The 15429-nt window shown below is 60.4% G+C and overlaps 1 protein-coding gene across 3 annotated transcripts in view; it reads right to left on the bottom strand.

Moving 5' to 3' along the window:
• Positions 1-15429, bottom strand: part of MUC4 (mucin 4, cell surface associated) — a 43022-nt gene that overhangs the window by 17859 nt on the left and 9734 nt on the right. For all 3 annotated transcript variants that reach the window (XM_060172213.1, XM_060172212.1, XM_060172214.1), the window contains 9 exons: positions 13078-13166; positions 9447-9620; positions 9217-9342; positions 7807-7926; positions 6965-7170; positions 5648-5738; positions 5093-5260; positions 4305-4406; positions 147-377 (listed from right to left, as the gene is read on the bottom strand). In XM_060172213.1, the coding sequence (XP_060028196.1) occupies positions 147-377; positions 4305-4406; positions 5093-5260; positions 5648-5738; positions 6965-7170; positions 7807-7926; positions 9217-9342; positions 9447-9620; positions 13078-13166 (1307 nt within the window). The remainder of the gene's footprint in view (positions 1-146; positions 378-4304; positions 4407-5092; positions 5261-5647; positions 5739-6964; positions 7171-7806; positions 7927-9216; positions 9343-9446; positions 9621-13077; positions 13167-15429) is intronic.

Here is a 15429-nt window from a genome sequence, read left to right as displayed (position 1 = left end):
GCAGTGACCCTGGAGGCGAGAAAAAGAAGGAGTGAAAGAAAGAGAAAGAGAAAGAAACTGAGGAGTTGAGACAGGACAGAGAGAGGCTGCCACTGCTTTTGCGTGTGGACCGTCCACACCTGTCCTCCCTGCTTCTAGTCACTTACGGGCTGAGGCGTTCACCCGCCGGAACTCCCTCAGGACCCGCCTGGTGGCCAGCCCGGTGGCGCTGTTCCCCGTGGCCAGGACGTCGTAGATGCAGGCCTGGTCCCCCTCACAGGCGGACACCCGGCTGTCATTGGGGAACCTTTCCAGCAGATGGGAGAGGAACACGGGGGTGAAGTGGGGAGGCAGCTGGCCGTCTCTCTCGCCAAGGAGGCTGGGTTCCATGCTTCTCCCTGCAGCACAAGGGGGTGAGGGAGCTCCTGACAGACAGACAGGGTGAGGGAGCTCCTGACAGACAGACAGGGTGAGGGTGCTCCTGACAGACAGACAGGGTGAGGGTGCTCGTGACAGACAGACAGGGTGAGGGAGCTCCTGACAGACAGACAGGGTGAGGGAGCTCCTGACAGACAGACAGGGTGAGGGTGCTCGTGACAGACAGACAGGGTGAGGGAGCTCCTGACAGACAGACAGGGTGAGGGAGCTCCTGACAGACAGACAGGGTGAGGGAGCTCCTGACAAACAGACAGGGCGAGGGAGCTCCTGACAGACAGACAGGGTGAGGGAGTTCCTGACAGACAGACAGGATGAGGGAGCTCCTGACAGACAGACAGGATGAGGGAGCTCCTGACAGACAGACAGGATGAGGGAGCTCCTGACAGACAGGGCGAGGGAGCTCCTGACAGACAGACTGGGTGAGGGAGCTCCTGACAGACAGACTGGGTGAGGGAGCTCCTGACAGACAGACATGGTGAGGGAGCTCCTGACAGACAGACATGGTGAGGGAGCTCCTGACAGACAGACAGGGCGAGGGAGCTCCTGACAGACAGACAGGGTGAGGGTGCTCCTGACAGACAGACAGGGTGAGGGTGCTCATGACAGACAGACAGGGTGAGGGAGCTCCTGACAGACAGACATGGTGAGGGAGCTCCTGACAGACAGACATGGTGAGGGAGCTCCTGACAGACAGACATGGTGAGGGAGCTCCTGACAGACATGGTGAGGGAGCTCCTGACAGACAGACAGGATGAGGGAGCTTCTGACAGACAGACAGGGTGAGGGAGCTCCTGACAGACAGACAGGGTGAGGGAGCTCCTGACAGACAGACAGGGTGAGGGAGCTCCTGACAGACAGACAGGGTGAGGGAGCTCCTGACAGACAGACAGGGTGAGGGAGCTCCTGACAGACAGACAGGGTGAGGGAGCTCCTGACAGACAGACAGGGTGAGGGAGCTCCTGACAGACAGACAGGGTGAGGGAGCTCCTGACAGACAGACAGGGTGAGGGAGCTCCTGACAGACAGACAGGGTGAGGGAGCTCCTGACAGACAGACAGGGTGAGGGAGCTCCTGACAGACAGACAGGGTGAGGGAGCTCCTGACAGACAGACAGGGTGAGGGAGCTCCTGACAAACAGACAGGGCGAGGGAGCTCCTGACAGACAGACAGGGTGAGGGAGTTCCTGACAGACAGACAGGATGAGGGAGCTCCTGACAGACAGGGCGAGGGAGCTCCTGACAGACAGACTGGGTGAGGGAGCTCCTGACAGACAGACTGGGTGAGGGAGCTCCTGACAGACAGACATGGTGAGGGAGCTCCTGACAGACAGACATGGTGAGGGAGCTCCTGACAGACAGACAGGGCGAGGGAGCTCCTGACAGACAGACAGGGTGAGGGTGCTCATGACAGACAGACAGGGTGAGGGTGCTCATGACAGACAGACAGGGTGAGGGAGCTCCTGACAGACAGACATGGTGAGGGAGCTCCTGACAGACAGACATGGTGAGGGAGCTCCTGACAGACAGACATGGTGAGGGAGCTCCTGACAGACATGGTGAGGGAGCTCCTGACAGACAGACAGGATGAGGGAGCTTCTGACAGACAGACAGGGTGAGGGAGCTCCTGACAGACAGACAGGGTGAGGGAGCTCCTGACAGACAGACAGGGTGAGGGAGCTCCTGACAGACAGACAGGGTGAGGGAGCTCCTGACAGACAGACAGGGTGAGGGAGCTCCTGACAGACAGACAGGGTGAGGGAGCTCCTGACAGACAGACAGGGTGAGGGAGCTCCTGACAAACAGACAGGGCGAGGGAGCTCCTGACAGACAGACAGGGTGAGGGAGTTCCTGACAGACAGACAGGATGAGGGAGCTCCTGACAGACAGGGCGAGGGAGCTCCTGACAGACAGACTGGGTGAGGGAGCTCCTGACAGACAGACTGGGTGAGGGAGCTCCTGACAGACAGACATGGTGAGGGAGCTCCTGACAGACAGACAGGGTGAGGGAGCTCCTGACAGACAGACAGGGCGAGGGAGCTCCTGACAAACAGACAGGGCGAGGGAGCTCCTGACAGACAGACAGGGTGAGGGAGCTCCTGACAGACAGACATGGTGAGGGAGCTCCTGACAGACATGGTGAGGGAGCTCCTGACAGACAGACAGGATGAGGGAGCTTCTGACAGACAGACAGGGTGAGGGAGCTCCTGACAGACAGACAGGGTGAGGGAGCTCCTGACAGACAGACAGGGTGAGGGAGCTCCTGACAGACAGACAGGGTGAGGGAGCTCCTGACAGACAGACAGGGTGAGGGAGCTCCTGACAGACAGACAGGGTGAGGGAGCTCCTGACAGACAGACAGGGTGAGGGAGCTCCTGACAGACAGACAGGGTGAGGGAGCTCCTGACAGACAGACAGGGTGAGGGAGCTCCTGACAGACAGACAGGGTGAGGGAGCTCCTGACAGACAGACAGGGTGAGGGAGCTCCTGACAGACAGACAGGGCGAGGGAGCTCCTGACAGACAGACAGGGTGAGGGAGCTCCTGACAGACAGACAGGGCGAGGGAGCTCCTGACAGACAGACAGGGTGAGGGAGTTCCTGACAGACAGACAGGATGAGGGAGCTCCTGACAGACAGGGCGAGGGAGCTCCTGACAGACAGACTGGGTGAGGGAGCTCCTGACAGACAGACTGGGTGAGGGAGCTCCTGACAGACAGACATGGTGAGGGAGCTCCTGACAGACAGACATGGTGAGGGAGCTCCTGACAGACAGACATGGTGAGGGAGCTCCTGACAGACAGACAGGGCGAGGGAGCTCCTGACAGACAGACAGGGTGAGGGTGCTCCTGACAGACAGACAGGGTGAGGGTGCTCCTGACAGACAGACATGGTGAGGGAGCTCCTGACAGACAGACATGGTGAGGGAGCTCCTGACAGACAGACATGGTGAGGGAGCTCCTGACAGACATGGTGAGGGAGCTCCTGACAGACAGACAGGATGAGGGAGCTTCTGACAGACAGACAGGGTGAGGGAGCTCCTGACAGACAGACAGGGTGAGGGAGCTCCTGACAGACAGACAGGGTGAGGGAGCTCCTGACAGACAGACAGGGTGAGGGAGCTCCTGACAGACAGACAGGGTGAGGGAGCTCCTGACAGACAGACAGGGTGAGGGAGCTCCTGACAGACAGACAGGGTGAGGGAGCTCTTGCCAAGGGCTTGGCCCAGCTGTGCCCCGCCTCCTCCATGTGTGGTTTATGGGCACAGCATAAACTTCCTGCTGTGTAAGGGGCCCCCAGTTCTGTTTTCCCTCGTGGTTCAGACTCAGGTGAGAGGGTGACAGTGGGGTCCATGCTGGGTGACACTGGGGCTTTCAGCATCACCCTGCTGGCACACAGCGGGGGCAGGGCTCCCATGACCTTGAGGGACACCAGCCTTGCCCCCACCCCAAGGTCCCTGACACCCAGCCCTGCCCCCACCCCAAGGCCCTGACACCCAGCCCTGCCCCCACCCCAAGGTCCCTGGTTCCTGACACCCAGCTCTGCCCCCACCCCAAGGTCCCTGGTTCCTGACACCCAGCTCTGCCCCCACCCCAAGGTCCCTGGTTCCTGACACTCAGCTCTGCCCCCACCCCAAGGTCCCTGGTTCCTGACACCCAGCTCTGCCCCCACCCCAAGGTCCCTGGTTCCTGACACCCAGCCCTGCCCCCACCCCAAGGTCCCTGGTTCCTGACACCCAGCTCTGCCCCCACCCCAAGGTCCCTGGTTCCTGACACCCAGCCCTGCCCCCACCCCAAGGTCCCTGGTTCCTGACACTCAGCTCTGCCCCCACCCCAAGGTCCCTGGTTCCTGACACCCAGCTCTGCCCCCACCCAAACCCCTGGGCCACGCACAGCTCATCCCGTAGTGGAAAAGCGTCTCCTCAGAGCTGCCTGGGGGCACAGTGCTGCCGTTGGGCATCCTGAAGTCGTCCTCTGGGTCCCCATTCCAGAGGCCTGAGGACAGAGGAGCCGTCTGTCACCTGGGATTCAGGCCCCCCACCCTACCCCACCCTAGGGAGCACCCCAGACTTCAGGCTCAGGATGTAAAAGGGAGGGAGGGAAGGACGGGAGGAGGAGGAAGGAGCGGGGAGGAGGGGGGAGGAGGGGGGAGGAGGAGGAGGAAGGAGCGGGGAGGAGGGGGGAGGAGGGGGAGGGGAGGGGCAGGGAGGCAGAGGAGGGAGGACCACCCTGAGTCCACACGTCTGTCCTCCGTCCGCTGCAGGAGGGCAGAGCAGGAGATGCAGGAAGGAGGGCGGCGAGGGTGAGGAGGGTGGGAGAAGGCAGGCTGGGCCCACCCTCCCCAGGCCCCCAGATGATTTTGTGTTGTTTTATTTATTGATTGGATGAAACAGCCAGTAATCGATGGGAGGGAGACAGAGAGGGAGAGAGACAGAGGGACCCCTGCAGCCCTGCTCCACACGCGTGAAGCTCCCCTCTGCAGGTGGGGACCAGGGGCTTGAACCCGGGTCGTTGTGCACTGTGGCGTGCGCCCAGACCCAGACTCAGGCTCACAGATGCCCGTCCAGAGAGGGAGAGCCGGGGAGGGGCGTCAGCAGAGCTGGTGCCGGGGCTGAGGGGACTCCGCGGGGCTGCTGGGGCCACGGGCAGGCTGGGCCGACACGGCCCTCTCGGCCGCCTACCCAGCAGGCCTTCCGTGCTGCCCCGGTACTCCTCTGGGAGGCCGCAGGACGCGTGCAGGAGGTCGGAGCGGGCCTCCACGGACACCACGGCCGCCCCGTCAAAGCTGGCTGACACCTGTGAGCCACGCTGGGTCACCACCACCCCAGGGGCGCTGAGCAGCTGCTGGCCTGGGAAGTCGAGGCAGAGGGGCCGGTGAGGAGGCCTGGAGGCCTGGGGGAGGAGGCCTGGGGGTGGAGGCCTGGGGAGGAGGCCTGGGGTCCTGGGGGACTTGGAGACCAGGAGCACTACTCTTTGGTGTTGTGGGATGTGGCATCCAGGGCTCCCAGCCACATATACAGGACGCCCACAAGGACACTCCTTCTCCTTCCCCGGGGACTGAGGACAAAGGTACTGTGCCCAGGGCTCCCAGCACTGCAGAGAGGCTGCGGCTGGCGCCTGGCTCTCAGGAGGGAGGTGGTCGGACACAAGGGCCTCGGGGCGGCCGGACAGCGGCCACCCCCCCATGCGCCGCGCACTGCCCCAGGGAAGCAGGAGAGAGGGGCAGCCCGGCCCACCATCTGCGTCCACGCCGAGGGTCTCCAGCGTCACGCTCTGGTTACGAAGCAGCACCTGCATGGTGTCATTGGGCTTGAGGAGCCACTGGACCTGGAAGGACATCGCAAGAGGCTGTGGCCTGACGTCCAGGGCCGGAGGGGCACACGGGGACTCCGGCGGCCCAGGACCCGGGGAGGGGCCCCGCCTGCGAGGTCTACCCACTGGGCACCAGCCGGTCTGGACCCAGGCTCAGCTCTAGTCTCCTGTCATCAGCTGGCAAGGTGGGCCCGACTATTGCTTCTCTGAAACACCACATCCGTCCAGAGAGATCTGCGCACCCCTGTACAGCACCACCTGTAACAGCCAAAACCTGGAAGCAAGCCAGGTGTCCAGCAACAGGTGACTGGCTGAGCAAGCTGTGGTCTACATGCACAATGGAGTACTACGCAGCTATTAAAAATGGTGAATTAAAGTTAAAGTGGTGAATTCACCCTCTTCACCTCATCTTGGACGGAGCTTGAAGAATCACGTTAAGTATCAGCCAGAAAGAGAAGGATGAAGATGAGATGATCCCACTCACGGACAGAAGTTCAAAACAAGATCAGAGGGAGCCGGGCGGTAGCGCAGCAGGTTAAGCGCACGTGGCACAAAGCGTAAGGACCAGCAAAAGGAACCCGGTTCGAGCCCCCGGCTCCCCACCTGCAGGGGAGTCGCTTCCCAGGCGGTGAAGCAGGTCTGCAGGTGTCTGTCTTTCTCTCCCCCTCTCTGTCTTCCCCTCCTCTCTCCATTTCTCTCTGTCCTATCCAACAACGACGACATCATCATCATCATCAACAACAATAATAACTACAACAACAAAAAGCAAGGGCAACAAAAGGGAAAATAAATAATAAAAATTAAAAAGAAAGCTGAGATCATAAGGGGAACAACAAGTCGCGCGCACTAGGGCTGGAGCTGGTGTGTTGCACCACAGTGAAGGCCTCTGGTGGGGGGTCGATCTTAGGCTCCTGTGTGTGGGGTGAGGGACACAGCTCTCCGCTGGCTGGAATGGTGTTAATCTACCCCTTACTGACCTAGGATCCTATAAATCACTACCTTAAAACCGGCACTCCTAGGAAAACAAACTCACACATTTATTAAGGTGAAAGCCACCTTCGCCCAGGTCCCCGTCACCCTCTCTGTGGGACTTTGACAGCCCATGGGACCAGCACCCTGACCCTGGGCTCCCCTGCACCCCAGGCCTCGCCTCTGGGGCGCTGCTTTCCGCCCTCCTCCCGCACCTGTTTCCGGGGACACCCTGAGGGGAGCTGGGCAGTGGCGCCCCCGCCCCGCCTCACCGTGACGTTTCCCAGGCTGCCGGAGTACCGGGCTGCGAAGGCAATGAAGTTGGTGGCCTGGGCGGAGCTGGTCTGGGCAGTGCGGCCCTGCAGCTGGAAGGAGGAGTTGCCGCCCTGGGCCCCGACCAGCAGGAAGTCTCCTAGCCCGTTGAAGGTGAAGCTGTGGCCGTCCAGGGTGGTGATGTGGGGGTCCCCAAACATCCAGCCTGGGGAAAAAGGTCAGGCGGGAGCAGGGCCCAGGGTCCCCACCACTCCCAGGAAGCACAGGCAGGGCAGGGACTGGGGAGGACAGGGTCAGGGTCCCCGGGAGCCCCGTCTCTCACTGTCTCTGTCTCTCCAGCACCTGCCCCAGGGAGCCCCGTCTCTCACTGTCACTCTGTCTCTCACTGTCTCTGTCTCTCCAGCACCCACCCCGGGAGCCCTGTCTCTCACTGTCTCTGTCTCTCCAGCACCTGCCCCAGGGAGCCCCGTCTCTCACTGTCACTCTGTCTCTCACTGTCTCTGTCTCTCCAGCACCCACCCCGGGAGCCCCGTCTCTCACTGTCACTCTGTCTCTCACTGTCTCTGTCTCTCCAGCACCCTCTCCCGGGATCCCCGTCTCTCACTGTCTCTCACTGTCTCTGTCTGTCTCTCCATCTCTCACCAGGGAGTCCCATCTCACTGTCACTGTCTCTCCATCTCTCACTGTCTCTGTCTCTCCGTCTCTCACAGTCTCTCCAGCACCCACACACTCCCTGTAGAACAATCTGTCTTCCCACAGCGCTGCCACCCACAAGTTCTGTGCTCACCCAGCTCCAGGACACCTCCCCAGGGCGCCCCCCCTGCGGGCCTGGCCGCCTCACCCGGTCTCAGGGGCCGGTACCCAGCACAGCTGACGGGGGGCCGCACCCTCTGGTACAGGTCACAGAAGTAGGGCCTGTCGTTCCAGCCGCAGCACCAGTCCTGAGCCTGCAGCTCTCGCTCTGTGTGGAGAGGAGCCGCTGGGACAGGAATCCGGGTGGGGGGATGGCGCGGGGGCTGGGCTGCGGCCTGGGGAGCAGGCCTGGGCTCACAGCCATACCTGCCCAGGGACCCTCACTGAGGGCGCCACCACCACTGTCACCCCCACAGGTGGAGGAGACGGTGCTCAGTCCCAGGGAAGATGCCAGCTCCCACGCTTGCAGTGGGGGGCCATGGGTGACAGTCTGGGAGGGTGCCTTGAGGCCAGGAGGACACCCCTGCCCCAGCCCATCCCCTCAGGGAGGCAGGTGACTGTCATCTCTCCCAGACAGCCTGCTGCAGGGTCCCTGGAGAGGTGTCCTCACCACGATGGGGCTCCAAGGCTAATGGGACATGCAGCTGGGAGTCCTGGTCACAGACCCCAGGGTGACAGGTCCTGATGTTACAAGGTCAAAAAATTGAGTTGAGGTGGCTCATGATGAGAGGGCCCAGGTCCTCAGCAGGGAGCTAGTGGTGTCTCCCTGGGGTCAGGGTCTGGGGTCTCAGCAGGGAGCTGGGGGTGTCTCCCAGGGGTCAGGGTCTGGGATCTCAGCAGGGAGCTGGGGGTGTCTCCCAGGGGTCAGGGTCTGGGGTCTCAGCAGGGAGCTGGGGGTGTCTCCCTGGGGTCAGGGTCTGGGGTCTCAGCAGGGAGCTGGGGGTGTCTCCCTGGGGTCAGGGTCTGGGGTCTCAGCAGGGAGCTGGGGGTGTCTCCCAGGGGTCAGGGTCAGGGTCTTGGGTCTCAGCAGGGAGCTGGTGGGTGTCTCCCAGGGGTCAGGGTCAGGGTCTGGGGTCTCAGCAGGGAGCTGGTGGGTGTCTCCCAGGGGTCAGGGTCTGGGGTCTGGGGTCTCAGCAGGGAGCTGGTGGGTGTCTCCCAGGGGTCAGGGTCTGGGGTCTCAGCAGGGAGCTGGTGGGTGTCTCCCAGGGGTCAGAGTCTGGGGTCTGGGGTCTCAGCAGGGAGCTGATGGTGTCTCCCAGGGGTCAGGGTCTGGGATCTCAGCAGGGAGCTGGGGGTGTCTCCCAGGGGTCAGGGTCTGGGGTCTGGGGTCTCAGCAGGGAGCTGGGGGTGTCTCCCAGGGGTCAGGGTCTGGGGTCTCAGCAGGGAGCTGGGGGTGTCTCCCAGGGGTCAGGGTCAGGGTCTGGGGTCTCAGCAGGGAGCTGGGGGTGTCTCCCAGGGGTCAGGGTCAGGGTCTGGGGTCTCAGCAGGGAGCTGGGGGTGTCTCCCAGGGGACAGGAAGTCCCACCCTGGGGCTTGTTCAGATCTGGGGTGCACATACCCAGCTGCCAGGCACTGTGTGCTCTGTGGCCTTCCAGAAGTTCTCCCCAGGCTCCGTAGCTGCAGCACACACCCCCACGCCAGGACGAGAAGCTGCAGAGGTGTCTGCTTCCGAGGTGCCACCCGCCTGCAGGAGCGGGCACTCAGCTTGGGCCCCCCCGGGTGGCGAGGCAGGGGCGGGCGGGGTGTGGAGACAGCGCAGCTGCCCAGCCCCATCAGGCCCAGTGTTACCTGTGTGCACCGGCTGGAAGCGCAAGTCCCACTGTCCTTGCTGCCAGGTGCAAGGGCAAGACAGCGGGTGTCCACCGGGCCCCGGAGCCTCTCCCCTCAGCCACCGCAGGCACTGCAGCCGGAAGTTGGGCCTCTCCTCCGCGTGCAGCCTGAACACCTGCAGCCCCCGGAGGCCTGTGGCAGAGGGGGTCCGTGCAGGCCTGAGCCTCCGGCCTGTTCCCACCTACAGCAGAGGGGCCTGGGGTGCAGGGTGCCTCCCTCTGGGGTGTGACGGCAACCACTGTCCCCAGCGTCCCTTTGAGCCCCAGGGCTTGATGTGAGGGCGTCTCCCTGGGATGAGAGCTCAGCACAGGGCCTCACGGGCACACATCTCACAGGCCACTGCCGGGCCTTCACCCCTGCCCTCCACCTGCCGGGCCGCCTCACAGACACACAGCTGCCAGGGCCCCTGATCTGCCGCTCACACAGCCTGAGCCTCAGCCAGGGGCACCAGCACCTGCTCCTTCTCTCTCTCTCTCTGTCTCTGTGTCTCTCTATCTCTGCCTGTCTCTGTCTCTGTGTCTCTCTGTATCTCTGTCACTCTGTCTCTCTCTGTCTCTGTGTCTCTCTGTCTCTGTCTCTGTGTCTCTCTATCTCTGCCTTTCTCTGTCTCTGTGTCTCTCTGTATCTCTGTCACTCTGTCTCTCTCTATCTCTCTGTCTCTCTGTCTCTGCCTATCTCTGTCTCTGTGTCTCTCTATCTCTGCCTGTCTCTGTCTCTGTGTCTCTCTCTGTATCTCTGTCACTCTGTCTCTCTCTATCTCTCTGTCTCTCTGTCTCTGCCTGTCTCTGTCTCTGTGTCTCTCTATCTCTGCCTGTCTCTGTCTCTGTGTCTCTCTCTGTATCTCTGTCACTCTGTCTCTCTCTATCTCTCTGTCTCTCTGTCTCTGCCTGTCTCTGTCTCTGTGTCTCTCTGTATCTCTGTCACTCTATCTCTCTCTGTCTCTGTGTCTCTCTGTCTCTGCCTGTCTCTGTCTCTGTGTCTCTCTATCTCTGCCTGTCTCTGTCTCTGTGTCTCTCTGTATCTCTGTCACTCTGTCTCTCTCTGTCTCTGTGTCTCTCTGTCTCTGCCTGTCTCTGTCTCTGTGTCTCTCTATCTCTGCCTGTCTCTGTCTCTGTGTCTCTCTGTATCTCTGTCACTCTGTCTCTCTCTCTCTGTCTCTGTGTCTCTCTGTCTCTGCCTGTCTCTGTCTCTGTGTCTCTCTATCTCTGCCTGTCTCTGTCTCTGTGTCTCTCTGTATCTCTGTCACTCTGTCTCTCTCTCTCTGTCTCTGTGTCTCTCTGTCTCTGCCTGTCTCTGTCTCTGTGTCTCTCTATCTCTGCCTGTCTCTGTCTCTGTGTCTCTCTGTATCTCTGTCACTCTGTCTCTCTCTCTCTGTCTCTGTGTCTCTCTGTCTCTGCCTGTCTCTGTCTCTGTGTCTCTCTATCTCTGCCTGTCTCTGTCTCTGTGTCTCTCTCTGTATCTCTGTCACTCTGTCTCTCTCTCTCTGTCTCTGTGTCTCTCTGTCTCTGCCTGTCTCTGTCTCTGTGTCTCTCTATCTCTGCCTGTCTCTGTCTCTGTGTCTCTCTCTGTATCTCTGTCACTCTGTCTCTCTCTCTCTGTCTCTGTGTCTCTCTGTCTCTGCCTGTCTCTGTCTCTGTGTCTCTCTATCTCTGCCTGTCTCTGTCTCTGTGTCTCTCTCTGTATCTCTGTCACTCTGTCTCTCTCTCTCTGTCTCTGTGTCTCTCTGTCTCTGCCTGTCTCTGTCTCTGTGTCTCTCTATCTCTGCCTGTCTCTGTCTCTGTGTCTCTCTCTGTATCTCTGTCACTCTGTCTCTCTCTATCTCTCTGTCTCTCTGTCTCGCTCTCTGTTTCTCTCTCTGTCTATCTCTCTGTCTCTCTGTCTCTCTGTCTTTCTATCTCTGTCTCTGTCTCTCTGTCTCTCTCTGTCTTTCTATCTCTGTCTCTGTCTCTCTGTCTCTCTGTCTTTCTATCTCTGTCTCTGTCTCTCTGTCTCTCTCTGTCTTTCTATCTCTGTCTCTGTCTCTCTGTCTTTCTATCTCTGTCTCTGTCTCTCTGTCTCTCTGTCTTTCTATCTCTGTCTCTGTCTCTCTCTTCCTTCTCCCCTCTGTTTCTCCCATAAAGTAAACAAACACATGAATAAGCCATTTTCCCAATAAAGAAAATATAAGAAAAAGTCAAAAGTCTTACCCCAACATTTCTAACACTAAGCAGTGACTCGCAGTCTCTCGTTCCCCACCCCAGCCTTTCCTGCCTTTCTTGTTGCTGGGTCTTCACTGACTTGCTCAGAGAGAGAAAGCGCGAATGGCGCCAGAGCTGCTGCCAGCGCTGACCGTCTCTCACGATCCAGCCCACGGGGTTCAGCCAGAGACCCGGACAAAAAGGGACGTTCCTCTGCCAGCAGCCATTCCACAGCCAAGTCCCTCCCACGGGAGTGCGAGACTGCAGGCAGGAGGAGACCTGGGGGGCCAGGACAGACGGAAGAGCCCAGGCCAGTGCAGACAGACAGGCCAGGATGGAGGGACAGATGGGAGGAGCCCAGGCCAGTGCAGACAGACAGCGGCCAGGATGGAGGGACAGACGGGAGGAGCCGCATGTCAGTGCAGACAGACAGCAGTCAGGATGGAGGGACAGACGCAGAAGGAGCCCAGGCCAGTGCAGACAGACAGCAGTTAGGACGGAGGGACAGATGGGAGGAGCCCAGGCCAGTGCAGACAGACAGCAGTCAGGACGGAGGGACAGACGGGAGGAGCTCAGGCCAGTGCAGACAGACAGCAGTCAGGACGGAGGGACAGACAGGAAGAGCCCAGGCCAGTGCAGACAGACAGCAGTCAGGACGGAGGGACAGATGGGAGGAGCCCAGGCCAGTGCAGACAGACAGCAGTCAGGACGGAGGGACAGACAGGAAGAGCCCAGGCCAGTGCAGACAGTGGCCTGGACGGAGGGACAGATGGGAGGAGCCCAGGCCAGTGCAGACAGACAGCAGTCAGGATGGAGGGACAGACGGGAGGAGCCCAGGTCAGTGCAGACAGTGGCCTGGACGGAGGGACAGATGGGAGGAGCCCAGGCCAGTGCAGACAGACAGCAGTCAGGATGGAGGGACAGACGGGAGGAGCCCAGGTCAGTGCAGACAGTGGCCTGGATGGAGGGACAGATGGGAGGAGCCCAGGCCAGTGCAAACAGACAGCAGTCAGGATGGAGGGACAGACGGGAGGAGCCCAGGTCAGTGCAGACAGACAGCAGTCAGGATGGAGGGACAGACGGGAGGAGCCCAGGTCAGTGCAGACAGACAGCAGTCAGGACAGAGGGACAGACAGGAAGAGCCCAGGCCAGTGCAAACAGTGGCCTGGACGGAGGGACAGACGGGAGGAGCCCAGGCCAGTGCAGACACAGTCCCCTCACCAGCTACACAGCCTAGTCCTGTCTCAGAGCTCAGGGGCGCGGCCCCCGTGGACCAGCCTGCTGGCCAGTGTCCAGTGCCCGGCAGTGGTGCAGTGTGGGCCCCGGGGATGGACAGGACGCCCAGGACCACGACCCGACGGGCACGGCGACGGCAAGGCCGCGAGACCCGTGCAGGTGACGGGGGCCTTTACCTGAGCTGGGGTCCAGGAACTGGTCAGGCCGGTACCTCTCCCACGGGTGCCGGGAGGTCAGCGGGCTGTTTCTGAAGTGCCCGTCCCCACTGCAGGCAAAGGGACAGGGCCTATTAGCAGGCAGGCAGACCAACATCACCCGAGGCTCAGTCTCTCTGGTGAGTGAGGACCGAGTCACTGAGTCCTGGGACTAAGCACTGGGTCAGTCAATCACTCAGCCAGGGACTGAGTCACTGATCCTGGGACTAAGCACTGGGTCAGTCACTCAGCCAGGGACTGAGTCACTGAGTCCTGGGACTAAGCACTGGGTCAGTCACTCACTCAGCCAGGGACTGAGTCACTGAGTCCTGGGACTAAGCACTGGGTCAGTCACTCACTCAGCCAGGGACTGAGTCACTGAGTCCTGGGACTAAGCACTGGGTCAGTCACTCAGCCAGGGACTGAGTCACTGATCCTGGGACTAAGCACTGGGTCAGTCACTCAGCCAGGGACTGAGTCACTGATCCTGGGACTAAGTACTGGGTCAGTCACTCAGCCAGGGACTGAGTCACTGAGTCCTGGGACTAAGTACTGGGTCAGTCACTCAGCCAGGGACTGAGTCACTGAGTCCTGGGACTAAGCACTGGGTCAGCCAATCACTCTGCCAGGGACTGAGTCACTGAGTCCTGGGACTAAGCACTGGGTCAGCCAATCACTCTGCCAGGGACTGAGTCACTGAGTCCTGGGACTAAGCACTGGGTCAGCCAATCACTCTGCCAGGGACTGAGTCACTGAGTCCTGGGACTAAGCACTGGGTCAGCCAATCACTCAGCCAGGGACTGAGTCACTGAGTCCTGGGACTAAGCACTGGGTCAGCCAATCACTCAGCCAGGGACTGAGTCACTGAGTCCTGGGACTAAGCACTGGGTCAGCCAATCACTCAGCCAGGGACTGAGTCACTGAGTCCTGGGACTAAGCACTGGGTCACTCACTCAGCCAGGGACTGAGTCACTGAGTCCTGGGACTAAGCACTGGGTCAGTCACTCAGCCAGGGACTGAGTCACTGAGTCCTGGGACTAAGCACTGGGTCAGCCAATCACTCAGCCAGGGACTGAGTCACTGAGTCCTGGGACTAAGCACTGGGTCAGCCAATCACTCAGCCAGGGACTGAGTCACTGAGTCCTGGGACTAAGCACTGGGTCAGCCAATCACTCAGCCAGGGACTGAGTCACTGAGTCCTGGGACTAAGCACTGGGTCAGCCAATCACTCAGCCAGGGACTGAGTCACTGAGTCCTGGGACTAAGCACTGGGTCACTCACTCAGCCAGGGACTGAGTCACTGAGTCCTGGGACTAAGCACTGGGTCAATCACTCAGCCAGGGACTGAGTCACTGAGTCCTGGGACTAAGCACTGGGTCACTCACTCAGCCAGGGACTGAGTCACTGAGTCCTGGGACTAAGCACTGGGTCACTCACTCAGCCAGGGACTGAGTCACTGAGTCTGGGACTAAGCACTGGGTCAATCACTCAGCCAGGGACTGAGTCACTGAGTCCTGGGACTAAGCACTGGGTCAATCACTCAGCCAGGGACTGAGTCACTGAGTCCTGGGACTAAGCACTGGGTCAGCCAATCACTCAGCCAGGGACTGAGTCACTGAGTCCTGGGACTAAGCACTGGGTCAATCACTCAGCCAGGGACTGAGTCACTGAGTCCTGGGACTAAGCACTGGGTCACTCACTCAGCCAGGGACTGAGTCACTGAGTCCTGGGACTAAGCACTGGGTCAATCACTCAGCCAGGGACTGAGTCACTGAGTCTGGGACTAAGCACTGGGTCAATCACTCAGCCAGGGACTGAGTCACTGAGTCCTGGGACTAAGCACTGGGTCAATCACTCAGCCAGGGACTGAGTCACTGAGTCCTGGGACTAAGCACTGGGTCACTCACTCAGCCAGGGACTGAGTCACTGAGTCCTGGGACTAAGCACTGGGTCAATCACTCAGCCAGGGACTGAGTCACTGAGTCTGGGACTAAGCACTGGGTCAATCACTCAGCCAGGGACTGAGTCACTGAGTCCTGGGACTAAGCACTGGGTCAGCCAATCACTCAGCCAGGGACTGAGTCACTGAGTCCTGGGACTAAGCACTGGGTCAATCACTCAGCCAGGGACTGAGTCACTGAGTCCTGGGACTAAGCACTGGGTCACTCACTCAGCCAGGGACTGAGTCACTGAGTCCTGGGACTAAGCACTGGGTCAATCACTCAGCCAGGGACTGAGTCACTGAGTCTGGGACTAAGCACTGGGTCAATCACTCAGCCAGGGACTGAGTCACTGAGTCCTGGGACTAAGCACTGGGTCAATCACTCAGCCAGG

This window comes from Erinaceus europaeus, chromosome 14 (assembly GCF_950295315.1).
Source record: "Erinaceus europaeus chromosome 14, mEriEur2.1, whole genome shotgun sequence".
Classification (NCBI taxonomy): Eukaryota; Metazoa; Chordata; class Mammalia; order Eulipotyphla; family Erinaceidae; genus Erinaceus; species Erinaceus europaeus.
The sequence above is the reverse complement of the archived record's forward strand: the minus strand, read 5'-3'. Positions and strand labels throughout refer to the sequence as shown.